Below are 13,505 nucleotides of genomic sequence, written 5' to 3' on the forward strand. Positions count from 1 at the left end.
GGGTACTTTTTCCGTCTTCACAACAAAAGCTAGGGAATAAAAACGCGTTTTCCTTGGGGACAGATTATGCTGAGGGGACCAGATACAGATACAAAAGATAATTCCTCCTGGGGTTTTTCCTTTTCCTTTGAGTTTGTGGGATCTAAGAAAAATTTTTTTCTTAAATCACATAAACAATCATAACCTCAGCACATTTACTTCCCTCCTTTTCTCACATAGTATTTTCCTGAACATTAATATAGACCACGTTTCCAAAAAAGAAATTGACCAAAGGTCTATTGCCTATTTACCAAAACCTTTTCAAGACTTAGGTGACTCCTCTTAGGCTACGATTAGGAAAGTACTCCAAACTTCGGTTACAAGCTGAAAGCTCAGTGAATTGGATCTCCAAGGTTTGCAAATACCCTCAGCTGGGCTAAAGGGCACAGAATCTCTAGCGCTCCCTACAGCTCACACTTTGAACCTACCTACCACAGAAAACGCGAGTTACCAAGGATCGGCTCCCTGGCTCCACTTTTTTTCCTGCTTAAAAAATCGGGTGAAGGTGGGGGGGGGGGGGGGGGAGGGAAGGACTGAAAAGGCGAACCAAAGGATTAATCACTTCTCCCCATTACATCAGCAGCCCCCGCCCTTCCCTCCGAGCACCTCCTCTCCTAGAATCGTCGCTACGCACTAGCGCTCTCTTCGCCCACCCCCCGCTCTATTATATGCCCTGATACCTCCCCATTATCACCCGCCCCACCACACTCCCCCATCCCTCCTTCCCCCTCCTCTGCGAGGGAGGGAGGAAACCCGAGAGAGGAAACAGGGCGTTGAAGGAAGGGACTCCGCCATAAGAGCGGAGGCCCCATTGGCCTGAAGGTTGTATGGGAGCTCCCCATTGGCTGCTTGGCTGGAATCCCCGCCCATCTGCTTCCCCGCCCATTCACCCCTCCCCCCGCCGCCCCGCGGCCTTCCCCCGCGCCCCTGGCCAGCCCCGCGGCGGGGAGGGACCCACTGGGCGAGTGGAGGCTCCGGCGGTGTCAATGGCTCCTCCTGCCACGGAGCAGCAGCAGAAGCAGCGGCGACGGGGTTGAGGAGGAGGAGGAGGAGGAAGGGTTCCTTTAAGGAGGAGGAACGACGACGCCTCTTTTTCCCTCTATCTCCTCCCTTCACACTCATTTCCCCTTCGCCGAGGAGAGAAGGGGGGGGAGGAGAGAGAAGAGGCCGAAGAAAGAAAAAATTCCTCACAGAAATCTCTTTCAGGGGGTGTGGGGGGAGGAAGAGGGAAAAAACGAGCCGGGCGCCCCCTGCTCCCTCCCTCCCTTCTCTCCCTCTCTTCTCCTCCTTCTCCCTTCCTCGCCCGCCCGCCCACTCCCCCCGCCGCCGGAGACGCCGCTCGGGAGTCGGCGGGACCGGAGTCTGTCTCCTCACCCGCCGACGCCGCGCTTCGCCTCGGGATCCCCAGGCGGGCGGACGCCCTTTCTTTCTTTCTCTCGCTCTGCCCGTCTTTCTGTCTCCGTCCCTCGCGGCCGCCCCGCCCGGCGGCCTCGGCCTTCCCCGCGCGTCAGGCCCGCCCGCCCGGCCTCGCTCGGTCTCCGTCTCCGCGGGCCTTTCTCTCGGACTCGGGCTCTCGCTCGCCCCCTCCGCCCTTCCCATCTCCCCTTCCCCTCGCCCCCTTTCCTTCCTCCCCCTCCCCACCCCCTTCTCCTGCCCCGGAGCTCGCAGTGCGTGTGCGTGTGTGTGTGTCCCTCCGCCAACGCCGCCACCTCAGCCCGGCAAATGAACTCCGTCCGAGCCGCCAACCGGAGACCCAGGCGAGTGTCGCGGCCGCGCCCGGTGCAGCAACAGCAGCAGCAGCCCCCGCAGCAGCCGCCGCCGCAGCCGCCCCAGCAGCAGCCGCAGCAGCAGCCTCCGCCGCCGCCGCAGCAGCAGCAGCCTCCGCCGCCGCCACCGCCGCCTCCGCCGCTGCCCCAGGAGCGGAACAACGCCGGCGAGCGGGGTAAGGCCGCGCTCCCTCCCCGCCGCCCGCCGGCTCGGGCGCCGGCCGGCCGGGACCCGCGGGGAGGGAGACCGGGGCGGGCGGGGGAGGCCTGTGCGCCCCGGGGGTGGGAGACGGAGGCCGAGCGGAGGCGGGTCCGCCGGTGCCGCAGTGTCAGCCCGGCCCGGGCCCCGGCTGGCAGGAAAAGCCGCGGCTTCCCCACTCGCCCGGGCTCTCGCTCAGGCCGCGCTTTGTTTGGTTGCGGGGGCTCGGCACCCTCTACCCCCACCCATCCTTTGGCTTCTCGCCTGGCTCACGGACCCCGGAGGAGTCTGTTGGTGGCTAGGGTGGGGGGAGGCAGAGGGTGGGATTTCCCCCTTTTCTGCTGCCTTCCACGGTTTAGACTCCCCCTTCCTAACAGAAGGTGGGGGGAACAACTGGGAGTGATCGGGCGATGGGGCTGGCTGGGGAACTTGTTTTCCCCCTTTTCTCTGTTAGCCTCCCCCTTCCTGTGGAGGAGGGGGAAGGGGGGGAATCCGAGTGGTCTGTGGTGTTGGCCGGGGAACTTGTTTCCCCCACCCCCCTCCCTAGTCACGGGGTAGGGGGAGCAGCGACTACTCTCCCAACCCCACAATGTTTGCTGCGCAGTTTGGCTTTCGTTACAGAACCCCTGGGAAGGACCCGTTAAATCAAGACCTTTAAATAAATAAATATAGAATCCATCGGCCATTTCCAGCCCCCTCCCTCGCGTGCGGTGCAGTTACCCTTCCGCTCTGTCGACCACCCCTCTCGCCTGTCCTCCCCTAGCGAACCCCTACGCCACCGTGCCACCCTCCGTCTCCTAGTGGGGTTTGAACGCCCCTTCTTTCCAGCTGGCCCCTTGGGAGAGTGTGAGTGTGTGCTGTGTCCAAGGCCTAGTGAAATGTGTCATTTGGACCCAACTGTGCAGCTCTATCTGGTAACCACCATTGTCTAAGGGCTGAGGCTCCCGGGGGTTGGATTCTTGGTTTAGGAAAAATAATGTTCAGTTCTAGTTTGATGATGTGGTTATTTTGGGAGGTTTGTGAGGTAGGGTGTTGCACCTTGGTCTCCAAACGTAACTATTCTCTTTATTAATTAGCTGCTCTCAGTGGGGGTGGAGGTCAGTACCATATTTATGTGTACGGTTGTTGTTTTAAGGAGGAGGGGAATTGTTAGGAGACATTTTGCGTGTTTTCGTTGGAGGATTAAGGTTAATTTTACATGCGTTGGTTGTCACACCTCCTTTGATTAAGGGAATTGAGATTAAATGGCTTTTAAAAATTATACATTTCCTTAAAAACTGTTTCAGTGTTGTACTTGACGAAAATACTTAAATGGAAAAGAGAGATGATAATCTGAAAAATAGTTCAAAGGGTTTTCACTAGTCACTGTTACAGATAGTCCTTGAGAAAGCAGTTTGCTATATGTTGCTTGAAAGAATGTGATGTTTCAAGCCAGTTAGAGGTCTTGTGTAACATTATTGGCAAATATGTTTTAGTGATTCTTTGATACATTTACCTTTTTTTTTGTAAATTAAAAATATTTGTAGTTTCATCATTTCCTTTCACATTTGCATATCAGGGTTTTCCTGTGTTCCATTCAAATAATACTCGTCTCCTTCCACTATATGTTGTGTCACAAAATTTTTTGAGAAAACAGTGACACTAGATTGAAATCCTGGCATAGTAAGGATTTAATTGCTAGAAGTAAGCAAGCGTTTTCAAGATGTACTGATTTGTTCATACCATTAGGGCTGAATTAAATCTGTTTGGCCAAACTTAATTTAGTCTCATTGTGTATTTTAAAATATTTATTCTGAATCTCCTTTTCACGGTGTGTGTAATTTCAAACTTAGCTGAGGTACTTTTATCTTGGATACTTTTCTTCATTTGTGTGAATTATTAGCTCCTAAAGTCTGTTTCCTTTTGAAGTAAAGTGACTTGGTTGTTGGCATTGACATGCCAGAGTGTCAATTTTCTTTTCATTCATGTGCGTAAGCTGACTTAAGATGTTCATGAAATCAAGATTTCAGTATGTACCTAACCAGATAGTAAATCAGATGCACTGTAGAATTGTTGCTTTGCTGCAGCTAGTAGAAACTGTTCTGGAGATTCTATGTTGGCACAGAGGGGAAAAGAACTTGCTGATTAGCCTTCAGGGAAAAGACTGTGGGTCTTTTAGAGGGCAAGTAAATGGCTTTAAAATGAATAAAACATTAAGCTAAATTAAAAGACTAATAAAGTTTTTGCCAGATTTATGTAAAATATGTAATTCTTCAAAAATTGGCAATTTGATTACTTTTTTAAAATGTACAGTTCACATAATGATCAGAAGTTAGCCAAAAGGAATACTCTTTATTTTAAAAGTTTTATGGAGCATGCGGAGTGTCACTATTTCTGGTTTGGATAGGAGAGGTTTTATTGTTGTTTAAGAATATGCTGGGTTTCATAATTTTGACAAGGTAATTAAGGAACTACAGCTAACACGTGTGTGTGTTTTACTTTTTTTTTTTTTTTAACTAACTCTTAATGGATATGTAACTCTTACATTAGAGTTTGGATAGAGTTACATAATAGTGGATCAGACAGCTTTCCTGGTCAGGAATTGAAGTCAGACTCACTGTTTTTAAGACAAGTTAAATCAGTCTGTATATTTCACATAAAGGATGGATTTTTGGCTTTTTAGTGGTAATAGAACAGTTACAAGATAGTATTTTTTTTCAGGCAAAAATTTTGTCAGGGCTGGTTTTAGTTGCTTATTCACCCACAGGTTAATTCATCTAAAAACTTCCTTGATATGTCCTTAAACACGCGCACACACACACGCACACTCTTGTGTATGTAATGGCCAATGTTTGATGTAGAAAGAAATAGTCTTCTAGAGTGAATTTTTATAAGGACTTTTCAAAGCCTTCCATGGGGGAGAATTACTTATAACCCACATTGGGAAATAATTGGCCTGGGTGTTTCATGGAATGCTGTCTTCACTCATGTTATCTGAAATGGCCCACTGTCTTAAGATGGAATACTAATCATTATATGTTTTGGTATTTTAGCTTAAGTTCCAGAGTTTAGGATTTCACATACTACTTTAGTAGAAAGTAATTTGTGTTGCACATAGGGACACTTGGATAATACATTTCAGACTCAGTGAATCTGGAAGTAGTGTGGGGTTAGATTTTTTATATTTCTTTTCTTTTAAAAATCCTACAAGGATTTCACTTTTGCAACTTGTTCTGCTGAATTTATTTTAATATCTCTTTGGTAGTCTTTTTCTAGGAGAAGTATGAGGAAAGCTTATAATAAGCCTGAAGAAGCGCTATGTATTCTGAGCACTTTTAGCTTGTAGTTAAAATTGATTACTTTGAATAGGTAATAAATGCACATAATTTAAAATTCCAGAGTTTCTTGCCTACACCTGCCTCACATACTAGATTCTCCTACTTGGAATCAATCACTATTATTAGTTTCTCATTTATTATGTTTTAATAAAAGATGAAATTTGCCAACTGAAAATCTTGATATGGAAGTTTTTGAAAATAGGTGTAATTTCTTCCTGGCTAGAAAATTCATAAGATTCTTTTGAAGTTCTGAAATTTTAACTGTGTAATAATTTATAGTTAAAGAAATTTAATGAATACAATATATTAATGGGTATTGCTATTAATTTCTAGTCTGCAGTGATTATACAGAGTAAAATAGTAATCATTCTTTTTAATTTCATATTTATGGAATAAAAATCTCACCTGTGACCCTGGAACTACAGGGTTTTGTTTTAACTAAACTTATTGAAGTAATTGAGTTCATATAGTATTACATGAAATATTCCTGATGGAGCTACATTATTTGTAATATGCAGCAGCCAGGAAACTCCTTAGCGTTCTAGTCATGCTTGCTAATCATATTTTCTGTGGGCTTATTCTAGCTCATGATATTTTACCTTCAGGCTCTTCAGAATAAGGAACTTACAGAATACAAGAATAAGGAACTTCTGCAACCTTTTTTGATAGAAGAGTTCTGGACAAGGGACATGATTTTTTCCTGTTTTAGGAATTAAGTACTGTGGGGCATTGCTCTCCCTTCTTGTGGCTAAACCTTCAAAATTTTTACATACATGAAAGGAGAGATGTAACCCATTTTTGTGTGTGTTTGGGGAGGAGAGCCTGTTTTCTCAAAGCTTACAAATTATTTGAGGGGTAGGAATGAGATAGTGACAATGCCAGTGTTAAAGTTCTGCTGATGAGGCTTATGGGTTGTCACTATACTGCTTTTCTGTTTCTTTACTGGAAGTTCTGGCAAACCCACGGACAGATCAGCCAACTTGGATACCTACCAGGTAAAGCAAGAACTACCAGGAGATCCTGACCTGTTAAGACCCCTGAACTTAAATTTGTCAGAATTCAAGGCTAGTGAGTATTTTCTAAGGCCCCCCCCCCCTACCGTTTGTCTTAATTTTGAAGCTAAACAATCTATAATAATGAATTATCTCAACTTGAGGTTTTTTATTGTCCTCCAATTTATTCCTAACTAATAAGTTACTCTTATTTTGTGTCTGTCTTGTCCCACTAGTCTCTGAAGGGTTATTTTGTTTTAGACTACTAATTTAATCAGCCCTTTGAATTGCATTCTCAACTTCCAGAGAATTCCAGTTTATGTGAGGTTGCTGACCAGGTACCCCCAAATTGTAGTGGTTAGCCTTTGAAAATAAAATTATAAAGAAGCAAAATATAAGAGTTGAGACAGTTGGGCAGTATGATAGAGCTCAGAGTTACAGCTAGCTAAATGGGGATTCCGATCCTGGCTACACCATCAACAGGCTGTTTGACATGGGGCAAGCAGTGTAAACTCTTGGAGCCTTTACTTCTTTATCTTTAAGATGGGGGGATGATAATACTTGCCTTATGGAAAAATTATTGCTGAGAGATTTAAGTATCTATCACTTGATAGATGCTCAGTGAATGGCAGCTTTTAAAAATTTTAAAAATAATAGTAAGGAATGCAATCAGTTGTATATAAAACTAAACCCAAGAGATAAAATGTGTATGAGTCGTTAGTTTCTGGCATACCCAAAAATGCAATCTAGCTGACTTCGTATAACCTTAGGGAGACTGGTTTATAATTATAAGAATGAATTGAAATATTCTTTAAAGAAAAAGTAAGGAAATGGAAGAAATTGGTATTGAGAATAATAATAAACATAGGTCTCTTTCTGCTTATGTACTAGAGTCTATGCCAGATACTTCTTAGACAGTATGTCTTTTAACCCTTTTAGCAATTCTGTAAGATAGACATTAATCAGCAGTGAGTATTCATAGTAAATAGCAGAGAAGAATTTCAAAATTGATTTATATCACTGAGTCTTCCCATAAACAAGAGGAGATAACAAAATGCGTTTGGCAGAATGTCTTCATCACATTTAGGGGATGGAATAACAGCCTTTGAAGCACATCCGTCCCCTATCTTATCCCCTCTATTTTACTGAAAGCTGGTTCAGTAGTCTGATGCCATTGACTGTTAAACATCTGCTTTCACATTTTCTAAGTAACCTTCTGATCATAACTTTACCTCTAATGTAGATCTGTCTCTAGAAGAGATTGCACTGATTGGCCAGCATGTTTTTCCAGCTTGTTGAGATCACTAAGCATTCATTGTAGAAAAAGGGGTAGATTTCCCTTGCATAACTCATAAGTTATGAGTAAAAGGTGTTAAGTCATTTTAGCTCATGGTTATAGACTAGACTATTTCAGGAAGGAAAAAAATATGAGTTCAGTTATTCTTCAGTGGTAATTTTGGCAGGTTTGTGGACTGAATATCCTTTTGTCACCAAAGCTTGATGTCTTTAGATATCTAGCCTGGGGTTTTTATATATGTTAGGTTAACACAAGAAATGTGTGTAAACTTAATCCTTAGAAAATAGAGAAATGAAACCAACTAACTTCTCCTATATAATTTATTTTAGTTTAAGGAAATATCAAAAATATTTACTTTAAAAATGAATATGTCGTGTATTTTTTTTGTTCTAAAAAACCCCAAATAAGATAGTATATTAAAGCAAATTTAAGTTCTGTATGTTAGTGGCTTACTCTCCCCAGTTTCTAAAGACCCAGTTGTCAAATGGTTAGCCCTTGTAACGAATGGAAAATTGTGACTATGTTCAAAAAAAGGAGAAAAAAATGATTAAATGCTGTTCTCTCAACTGGTGCCTAAACCTTTAAAAACATTATGGAATACTTCCACATCTTATGAGAGAAGAGGTACTATTCATCTTTTTTGTGAAGAGAGCCCACTTTTCTATTTTTTCAAAGCTTTGAAATTGAGTGATAGAAATGGAGTAATAACCTGTGCTTTAAAATTATTTTTCTGGTAATAGTGAAAATCTTAGCTTCACTGTTTTCTTCTGGTGTGCAACAGCACTCATTTTCCAGATGGTCAAGTTAGGTTGTGTCAAAATCTTTTTTTTCCTCAGAGTGGAATTAACTGGCTATTATAGGGATTCAATCTTTGGCATTTCTTTCTTTAGTACCGTGTATTGATAACGGACTTAAATCAGTTTAGCCTTTGCTAGTTTGCTGACTTGAGTTTAGATATGAGAATTCTTTTTACACTCAAGTATTGATTTTGTATCTTACATCCAGAGTGTATAACATAGTATGTATAAGACCACATGGCTTTATGAGAATCTGACACTTAGGAGGAAGCAAGTGGGGAAGAGGAAGAACATAGAACTCTTTTTTTATTCACCTGTTATATTTTGAGTTGGACAGGGTTGGTATATATACGTCATTAGTAATTGTTTCTTCCCACATAATCATACATCCTTGGGGAAAAAAAACAGGCTTTAAGGAAAATTAGAAGTGATGTAGAATTTAACAAATGGAAAGTAGAAATCATTCCAGGTTTGTGTCATGGCAGAGATAAAGGATCAAAGAAGTGTTTGAAAGAAATGGGGGTGGGTGAGGACATTGTGTTTTGAAATTGAATGTTATTGGCAAAGTGATTGTATGGTAAAAGAAATTGTGGAATCACTCATTTTTCTGTTAAAAGTAGCCACGGATCTACTGAACAGTTGTATGACTGATAACTTCATAATCCTTTGAAATGCATTTGCATTTTTAAGAAACTGATCACTTAGTCAAATTTTGGTATTTTAGACCCAGTAAAAGAGATAGAAATAAGTGATTTGGACAAAGACCTTTTGGATAGGAATGCTTCCTCATAGACAAAATAAGCATGTAGGGGTAGAAGAGTCTTGCAAGAATCACTTACCTTACACATTTATTGTTTTTCCTAATCTACTTCTGACCCTAAAATTTTTCTTAAAAGTTTCACTTTCTATTTTTTCAGAAGACTTAATTTTGGGTAGGGGATGGGGATGGAGAGAAGAAAAAGAATTAGAGCAGGTAGGAGTGGCAGTATGTATGGGTCATTTAAATTAGCAGTGGTAATTTGAATTAGAAACAGATCTATATATAATTATGTACGTATACTATATATAACTATATTTAAATTGTCAAAATAATTTTATTAGGTTTTTTTTTTTTTAAGATTTTATTTATTTATTTGACAGAGAGAGACACAGCGAGAGAGGGAACACAAGCAGGGGGAGTGGGAGAGGGGGAAGCAGGCTCCCCGCAGAGCAGGGAGTCCGATGCGGTACTCCATCCCAGGACCCTGGGATCATGACCTGAGCTGAAGGCAGTCGCTTAACCAACTGAGCCACCCAGGCGCCCTTATTAGGTTTTTTTAAACTAAGGGTTTTTTTTTATTTTTTTTTTTAAAGATTTTATTTATTTATTTGGCAGAGAGAAACACAGTGAGAGAAGCAACACAAGCAGGGGGAATGGGAGAGGGAGAAGCAGGCTTCCTGCGGAGCAGGGAGCCCGATGTGGGGCTCGATCCCAGGACCCTGGGATCATGACCCGAACCGAAGGCAGATGCCCAACGACTGAGGCACCTAGGCCGCCCCTAAACTAAGGTTTTAATGAAAGTATACAAGTGCACAAATCATTGGTGTATAGCTTGATGACTTTACACAAAGTAAGCATATCTGTGTAGCCAGTAATACCTAGATCAAGAAATAAACACTACCAGCATCCCAGAAGTGGTATTCATCCCATCCTGGCCTTACCCCCGCCACCCTCCAGGCCTTCCCACTCATTATCCCCAGCCCTATCTTTCTAACTGCTGGGATTAGTTTTGTCTGTTGAACTTTATATAAATGTAATCACCCAGTATGTATTCCTATGTGTCTGGCTTCTTTCACTCAATATTTGTTTCATCCATGTTGTTGCTTGTAGCAATAGTTTGTTCATTCTTGTTGCTGTATAATAGTACATTGTATGAGTATACTACAATTTATTCATTGTACGATTAATAGACGGAGTTTTCATCTTTGGCTGTCAGAAATAGTGCTCCTATGAGCATTTTATGTGTCTCTTTTGGTGAACACATGTACACATTCCTGGTAAGTTTTATACCTCAACATTATACCGTTATCTTTTCTCAGAGGCAGAGCTTCCATTTACATGGGAGGTAAAAGAGCTTTAAGACAGATATGAATATGGCATCTCATAAGTAATGTTGCTAAAACGATTTTATTTCAGATATTAGTGTTTTTCTTAAGTCTTTTGGTATGTATGCTGTAAGTCCAGCATTAGAAAGTTTACCCAATTAACTTAATATACTGTATTTTTCACCAAAGGTTGTAAGTTGAGTTATTTTGAGGAGGAAGGAAATCTTTTTTTAAATATAGGAATTTTCAAAAATACTGTGTACTTTAATGTGTGATTCTAAGCCTTCATTCGAAAAATTATTTCTTTTTGCTACTGCCATACTTTGTTTCTCCATTTCAGTTTGGGATCCTGTTCCTTACTACTTTTACGCTTATCCTTTTAACTCTTGTGAAAATATTCTGCTTTTATTTGGTTGATTGTTTCGCTTTTTTCCTACATATCTTGATTATAAATATAAAATTATAAAACTTTCATAGAAAGGGCGCCTGGGTGGCTCAGTTGGTTAAGCGACTGCCTTCGGCTCAGGTCATGATCCTGGAGTCTCTGGATCGAGTCCCACATCGGGCTCCCTGCTCAGCGGGGAGTCTGCTTCTCCCTCTGACCCTCCCCCCTCTCATGTGCTCTCTCTCATTCTCTCTCTCTCAAATAAATAAATAAAATCTTTAAAAAAAAAAAAAAACTTTCATAGAAAAATTGAGGCACATTTTGTTTTCAAGTTGTTTTTCTAGTCCTTGGCCAGATCTGTCAGTTCCTGATGTATAGGAAGAAGGTGTAAAAGGGCTTCCTCCTCAACTGTGCTGCTGAAGTGCTAGTTAGTGGTTTATAAGCTCATATTCCCCACCATACAAATATCCCCAGAACCAGGCCATCAGTGACTGAGACGGGGCTCTGTTTTTAAGGAATCGCTTGCTTGAAACTGATGATACGGTAGCCTTAGATACCAAAAAGAGTAAGATCTTACTATTTTGTGTCTGATCTTTTAGCACTTACCAGATCAGTGTTAGTGCTAACAGTTGTTCTTTCTTGTCCACAACCAGCAGTATGGAGGAGACTGCCTCCTCCCTCCCTCCCTCCCTTCCTTCCTTCCTTTTTTAAATAACATAGCCACATTGAGTAAATGTTGCTTTTAAGTTTGGGGAGAAGGAACCTGAGCTTTTTCATCAAAGTGGCTTTTTTTTTTTTTAGAGAAACTTTTTTTTTTTTTTAAGATTTTATTTATTTGAGACAGAGAGAGAGAGCACATGAGAGGGGGGAGAGTCAGAGGGAGAAGCAGGGAGCCCAATGGGACTCGATCCAGGGACTCCAGGATCATGACCTGAGCGGAAGGCAGTCGCTTAACCAACTGAGCCACCCAGATGCCCTTTTTAGAGAAACTCTTAACTATAGAGAACAAACTGAGGGTTGCTGGGGAATGGGGTAATTGGGTGATGAGCATTAAGGAGAGTATTTGATGTAATGAGCACTGGGTGTTACATGCAACTGATGAATCACTAAATTCTACCCCATATCTACTATATGTTAACTGACTTGAATTTAGTAAAACCAAAGATAAAAAAAAAAATTCTAGAATGGTTTCTTAATCCAGTTTCTAAAGTAGGGGATTTTGAATGAGGTGACTTCTGAGATGCTCTAAAACTTTCTGTATCATTTAAATTACCAGTATAATCATTGAGATCTGAATTTGTTAGGTATTGTTGTACAGACATGGTTCTTGCTTTTATGGAACTTATGGTTGAGTTAGAGACTAAATAACATTCAAAATCAAAATGAATTGAAAATAAGCATGTTGATACGGTTTTCATTGTCTTCTGATAAATATTTTTAAGGATACACACGCACATACATACATACATATACCACACCGGAGTTTTGTTTGTAACCTTATCTGTCCACTTTTCCAAGACCCGAGACTGTTGGAGAGTCATCTGTGAGATGCTGTTAAGATGAAGGTTTGTTATGACCCCCTGCTGTCTGATACATGTTCTACCCTTTAATCATTTACCGAATTACGTTTGTGCTACAGTTAGAAAGTTGTTGCCTGGCTGGCTCAGTTGGTAGAGCGTCCAGCTCTTGATATAGGGGTAGTGAGTTCAAGCCCCACGTTGGGCATGGAGCCTACTTAAAAAAAAGTTGTTGCAGCCCAAAGTTTAAGCTAAGTTATAGCATGCTTCTGTATATGATTAAGAAAGAAACATGTGGCTAGTGAAGGAAATTACCTGAGGAGTTGGGGTCATTCATCTTGTTTTCATGGTGTCTTCCTTCTTCATTGCATTCATTGTTTTGCCTTTATATCTAGAAACTGAAAGTAGACAGGTTTAAATTAGATTATATGTTGCCAGAATCTAAGATCTTCAATTGCAGAGATAAAACAACACTTTAATTTTCTTCGTAGCATCTGTAGTCCCACATACAAGTAGTTGTAACTCAGGGTGCCTTTATGGATTTTTTTTCTGATGCTGTCTTAGTCTCTACTGCAACATCTCACAGGGAACCTATCCTCTATTTCTGAGTCATTTGATTTGAGAACCTTTTAGCTGAAATCTTTAAAGCTGAAAAACTAAGCTGAGAGATCTGGGTCTAGTGAGCTTGTCCAGGTTTTGTAAAGTTAAGTCTGGTTTTAGAGGACTAGAAAAATGTTACATACCAATCATAGACATGTATTGAGAACACACTCAGTACGCTTTCTGAAACTTGGAATATGCACTCTTGATTTTGTGAAGTGTCTAAAAATTTTTGGTGAAATGTTAGCAGTGTCTTGGAATGGTGGAGGTGAGGTGATTTTTGTTACTCTTTGTACATTGGAATCTGGAAGGAAAGAGGTTTGTATTTTTAAAAAGATTTTAATAGTTGTGATTGTGATGTGAACTTATAGTATTTGGTCTGAAGATAAAGTTCTCACAAAGGTCATTTTAAACTTGAGTAAGAGCTTAAAATTTTACATTTCTCAGTGCTCTGTGTTTTAACTGCTTATTAATTTATGGACATTTTTAGTTTGTATCCACAGCAACTTTA

General features: G+C 41.4%; 1 protein-coding gene across 1 annotated transcript in view; it reads left to right on the forward strand.

The window, feature by feature from the left end:
• The first annotated feature begins 1,321 nt into the window (after window positions 1-1,321).
• The window catches only part of FBXO11 (F-box protein 11), an 84,992-nt gene continuing 72,808 nt past the window's right edge, over window positions 1,322-13,505 (forward strand). The window contains exon 1 of the mRNA XM_035001614.1: window positions 1,322-1,981. Within this exon, the coding sequence (XP_034857505.1) occupies window positions 1,762-1,981 (220 nt within the window). The 5' untranslated portion in view covers window positions 1,322-1,761. The remainder of the gene's footprint in view (window positions 1,982-13,505) is intronic.

This window comes from Mirounga leonina, unplaced genomic scaffold (genome assembly GCF_011800145.1).
Source record: "Mirounga leonina isolate KUSES-001 unplaced genomic scaffold, KU_Mleo_1.0 Mir_125, whole genome shotgun sequence".
Classification (NCBI taxonomy): Eukaryota; Metazoa; Chordata; class Mammalia; order Carnivora; family Phocidae; genus Mirounga; species Mirounga leonina.